The sequence below is a fragment of the Octodon degus genome, unplaced genomic scaffold, assembly GCF_000260255.1.
Source record: "Octodon degus isolate 3935 unplaced genomic scaffold, OctDeg1.0 scaffold00412, whole genome shotgun sequence".
In the NCBI taxonomy this organism is placed as follows: domain Eukaryota; kingdom Metazoa; phylum Chordata; class Mammalia; order Rodentia; family Octodontidae; genus Octodon; species Octodon degus.
Genome location: NW_004524988.1, coordinates 290,080 through 295,499, shown reverse-complemented (window position 1 = coordinate 295,499; position 5,420 = coordinate 290,080). Strand labels below are relative to the sequence as shown.

General features: G+C 38.4%; 1 protein-coding gene across 1 annotated transcript; it reads right to left on the bottom strand.

The window, feature by feature from the left end:
* Positions 1 to 4,234: 4,234 nt before the first annotated feature.
* Positions 4,235 to 4,726, bottom strand: LOC101589018 (ras-related protein Rap-1b-like). The gene is made up of 2 exons (XM_023708605.1): positions 4,547 to 4,726; positions 4,235 to 4,411 (listed from the first exon to the last, which is right to left on the bottom strand). Exons 1-2 carry the CDS (start codon positions 4,724 to 4,726, stop codon positions 4,235 to 4,237), a joined length of 357 nt encoding a protein of 118 aa, XP_023564373.1.
* Between the last annotated feature and the right edge of the window lie 694 nt (positions 4,727 to 5,420).

The following is a 5,420-nucleotide window of genomic DNA, read 5'->3' as shown; positions in this document are numbered from 1 at the left end:
TCAATAAAATTATTTAAAAAAGAACAGAAGTGGACTTTCAGGCATAATTAAAAAGGAATGAGTGAAGCAAAAGCCATCCCAGTTATAGCCCAAGGGTTGTGAGAAATAGCGAATTACCTGCTCTCCAATAACCCCCTTCTACTGAAGTAAGATGGTTGGAAGAAAGCCCATGGTTAAAAAGAAGGATGGAGCTATATACATCAGTGTCCAGCAGTAGGCTGGTTTCTTGTCTCTCTATAGTTATAATTACCCAGGACTGTTCCATGGAGATGACAATCCAGCCAGAAGGAAAAAGTGGAGAGTGCCTTGGGGCCTTTCTGTCTTACTGGACCAACTGGTAAGATGGCTCTGAACCCTGAGATTTCCATCCCAGGGGGAAGTCCTTCTTTTACTGGTCACCTCTGCAGTCAAGGCATGACTCAATAAGCCTCTTGTTATTACAGCTTTTTATCATGACTCCTTCTAAGGTCACTTGGCTTTCCTTAGTGGTAACAGTTAAGTTCAATTGTTGAGCCCCAAGAATCAAATTTAGTGTTTATTCCTTTTAACCAAAGCAGCTTTTTTATTTTTACTTTTCCTCTCTTTATTGTTCCCCCTTGGCCTGCTTGTGGTCTCAATTACAAGATACTGAGAAAGAAATTCTCCCTAAAGTATCAAGTACCTAGAGCAAAGCTATCTTCTGTGTTTTTTCTAATATGTAAGGCTGAGTGGGTAACACACTTGTATTTAAGAATAATCTAACTTTCTATCAAATCAGGAGCCAGGGCTGTATGTTTTATCAATGCCTCTTATAAACAATTTTTAAAAAAGCAATTTCGGAAGGCAAAATTGTTCTCATGATTTTTCTGATGAATAGTTGACAATTTAAACTATACGAAGGGTTTAGTTCTCAGCCTTCTTAGAGCTTCAGGAAGACAAGTCAGAATATGTCCCTTATTCTAATTTCCTGTCTGTTTTGTACATCAGTAGAGATCTTGTATAGGAACTTCTTGGACTCCAGTAGTATTATTGTAGGTAGCCGAGTTAGATAAAAATATTATAGGCAGTCAGATAGGGCCAGGCCCTCAAAGGAGACAGCACAGAAGATGAGATGCCTTACAACTGTGGGAGGGGCGGATGCTCCTGCTGTGAACCAGACCTAAAGACCTAAAGGCCAAACAAATGCTAAAGGAGTAGCACCTGGGATTGATATTCTAAATAGGTATCAATCACCTGGAAAGACCCAAGTGAGTCACTAGCCCAACCCCCAACACCCTATCCCCATTCCAACCTCCAACAGAAAAAGACCCTGTCCCATATGTAATCCCATTGGTTGACCATAGTTTTGTCCCACCTCCTGCCCACCTAAGCTAGTTCCCATTCTCTCTACCTTAGCCTCACATGTTTTTTTTTAGTGGAACCGGGGATTGAACTCAGGCCCTTGCACTTGCCAGGGAAGCGCTTATTCCACTAAGCCATCTCTCCCCCCCCCCACATGGTTTTACACTATAAAAGTCCCTGGAAGAGACAGCTTCCCCGGGGGAACTACCCGCTTGGGCCCCCTCCTGTCCCTCTCTCGGAACAGGAGCTTTCTTTCTCTCAATAAATATATTCTGCTCATAATCTCCGTTTGTTCCTAAAATTCATTCTTTGGTTTTAGAGAACACAAACTTGTGCAGGTCAGGTCCAGAGATCATTTTTCCCTATGTCATTTGGAGGTTCCCTATATGGTTTGGAGGTCACCCACCTGAGACCAGTTTTTCTCCCTGTATCAGTATTATGGTTTGTATCTAGTTATCTCCTTAGAGCTCCATGCAGTTATGGGGGTCAGGCTTTTCAGTGGTGGCTGTATCTAGAGTGTGTGGTGCTGGGATCAAGAGTGTGTGATTAGTAAATCAGTCCACTGATTGGTTTGTCATAGTTCTGGCTAGGATTAAGGGTAGAAGTGCTACAGCTGCTCTAGAATGGGTAGTCTGTATACAATATTAGGGAGAGAAAGAGCCTCATCCCTCCCTTATTCCTTTTGCTATTCTGTGGGCTCCATGAACTGTTCTCCTCTGTGACAGCCCTCTGCTAAGCCACATTGCCTTGGAGCCAGAAAATTATGAATTGAAACCTCGTTAAACTGTGAGCCAAATAAACTTTTCCTCTTTTATCTTTGGGCGTTGGACATTTTCTGTTAGTAATGTGAAAAATAACTAAGTCAAGTAAAAAAGTAGCTATTCCCCTGGTGGCCTGGATCTGGCCTTTTAAAATTATCAATATGATATTGATCTCTAATGTACTAGTAGATTATGCAATTTGTCTCTCACTACAAGTCAATGTTTCATTTAAGAGCAAAATTACATCTTTTGGGGCTAGTTCATAGGTCTGAACAAGACCCCTAAACACCTCAATGTACTTATCAGGGTTATCTGAAAACTTTCTCAGATCTAGCTTGATCACTTGCACATCACTGAGAGAGAAGAACACATGGACATTGGCAATGCCATATTCTCCACTTACTTCCTGTAAGGGATAGTGTCCTTGAGGAGCTTGAAAAAAATAAGACAGGGATGGATACAGTTCAGTAAAGGCTTCAGTCATGGCTGGCTTAGAAGTCTCATCCTCAGTGTCTGGAGGGGAAAGGAGGGGAAACCCAGGCTCAGTAATAATATATGTAAGCTAGGATTAAGGGTAGAATTTTTTTTAATTAAAAAAATTACAATAAGCTACAGATATCAAGCAATTGTGCGGTAAGGCCCAGAGGTGTCTGGTTTTTCTGTGGCTTCTATTTACATTTTGAGCAAAAGTCAGATTGTCTTTTTTTTCCATAAATTATGATGCAAGCCTTTGCATGGTAATCCAAATTTATTGAACTGCTGATGCTAAGTTATACAAAATTGCATCACTTTAATCAGAACTTTTAGTTTACATTTGGTCACCTCAAAGTAGTTGTAACTTTAGATTGGTCAGTTTAAATACCATGTCTCCCTGCTAGATAGACACACAATCTTTACACTCAAACATTAATGCATACAAAGCAATGAGAGGTATTGTTAAATAAAAGAGCAATAGCTACTGCATATGAGGCCTTATGACCAATTACACATGATTAAAATTACTTCCCACATTCACATCCAAGTTACTCATCCACCATTTAACATCTCAACCAAAATGTTACACATATGAAACAACCACTAACAGGCAAATATACTAAACCTGTATATTTTGTATTGCAAATACACTTATGCATGAACAAACAAGGGATTCACAGTGAGAATCTACAGCTGCAGAAGCTTGAAAATGATTCACAAAAATTGTTAAATCATTGAAAATATACATTTCTTGTTTTAGACCCTGCTGTATACACAACTATAAACGTTGTTCCTTTTTTAAACAAAAAGGAAATGTATATAAGGAATTGAAAAGTCTGGACATTTGCTTCCCAACAGACATTAAAGACAATGTCTTTAATCTAAGACCTTCTACTGAAAGCACTATCATATTTTAAGGACAAGATCACTGTCTCCACATTTTTGAAAAATTAAAACATTGCATAGCTCTGTTAGTCAAAATGGTTATTTTGTACAATACAATAATAATTACCTTGTTTATTTATTTATTTATTTATTTATTTATTTATTTATTTTTGCAGAACCGGGGCTTGAACTCAGACCCTTGCGCTTGCCAGGGAAGTGTTTATTCTACTGAGCCATCTCCCCGGCCCCTTACCTTGATTTTTTTAAAAAAATTACAATAAGCTACAGGTATCAAAGAAGCAAAGTTAACTGGATTAGTCCATATAGGAGCTCTTTGGACTTTCCTTTATTAGGATAAAATAGTGGTACTGTTAGGATTTACATTACTGTACTCTTCAATACAAAGTATGGGGTGTAGTAAAGCATACAGTACACCATTTTCATGCATGTGCAACATTGGCAGATGAAGAAATGTCTCTTGGCAGTAATACTGGATGTAGTCTCTGGTTTTACTAGCTGAATACTTTAGGACTATTATATAAGGAAAAATCTCTGTGCAATATTGGGATTAGAACGTGCAAACTGATAGAGTAGCTCTCATCCGCCTCTTACAGAGTACCACCAGAGGAAAGTCCATTTAAGATGTTGGTAGGCTTAATAAAGTTGGAATGCTGGCACTGTTGAATCGGGCAACAGTCCTTCAGAGCTGACTCAGAGCTACAATGCATGTAGCATATGAAAGCAATTGACACAATGACTTTTTGCGGGCTTTCCCAGGCACTGGAGTTTTTCTGTTAATCTGCTAGGTCATAAAAGATCTCATTAACATTTATTTTTGATTTTGAAGAAGATTCTAAGAATGAACAGTTGTTCCACTGTCTTGTTAGATTTTGACCTTGTTCCTTTCCTACAACTTTTTCATCTTCCAAGTCACATTTGTAACCAACCAGAATCATTGGAACATCATCAGTGTCTTTAACTCAACAAATTTGTTCTCTCAGATCTTGCAAATCATTAAATGCGGACTGTGCTCTGATGGAATAAACTAAGGTAAAGCTTTGTCCATTTTTCATGTACAAATCTCTTATTGCTGTAATTTGTTCCATTCCTGCAGTATCCAAAATTTCAAGCATACACTGCTGTGCATCTACTTCAACTTGCTTTCTATAAGAATCTTCTACTGTAGGGTCATACTGTTCAACAAAAATTCCTTGAACAAATTGTCCAGTCAGAGCAGAGTTCCCAATGCCCTCTAAGCCAAGAACAACTAACTTATACTCATGCATGATGTCAACTTATTAAACTGGATACTTCTCCTACTGTCACTGGGTCGCTGCAGCCAGCATCACCCTGCACTCCTTCCGGATCACTGCTCCTGATGATATGGTGTTTCTGTTGCTACCACTCTGGTTGGTTTACATGCATGACTCTGGGTGAGGTTTGGTGGTGTCACCTTGACGTCAGGTGTTTGCAAGATTATGTCCTGATGCAAAGAATGTATGAACATAAGGTAATTTTGACCATTTTCCCTCCCTTTATAGTACAATTCTAGTTGTGAAACAGTCTCATAGTCAACACTTCCCTCTGTGTTTCATTTTGTCTCTAAAGCATAGGCAGGTCATGTGCAGGTACAGAAAAATATTGAACAGCTCGTCCTCAACACGTAAGGGTTGAACAATTTTTGGTGATTAAGAATACATTCCAAAGAAGCAAGAGAATTTGACATTGAGTCCCCCATCTGAAATACAAGAGGAAAAATAGACATCCCTTTATTTATTTTTTATTTTAAAGAGCAAAACAAAACAAAAAACAACAAATAACAAGGACAAAGACAAAGACAAACAAACAAACAAAAACTCAAAGCAACATAAAACAAAAAATATATGGTATTTCAAAACAGGAATACAAAATTAACAATTGTTAATTGTTTATACTACACAGTTGTATCATCAAATTTGTTGCTCAGATTACCAGATATAG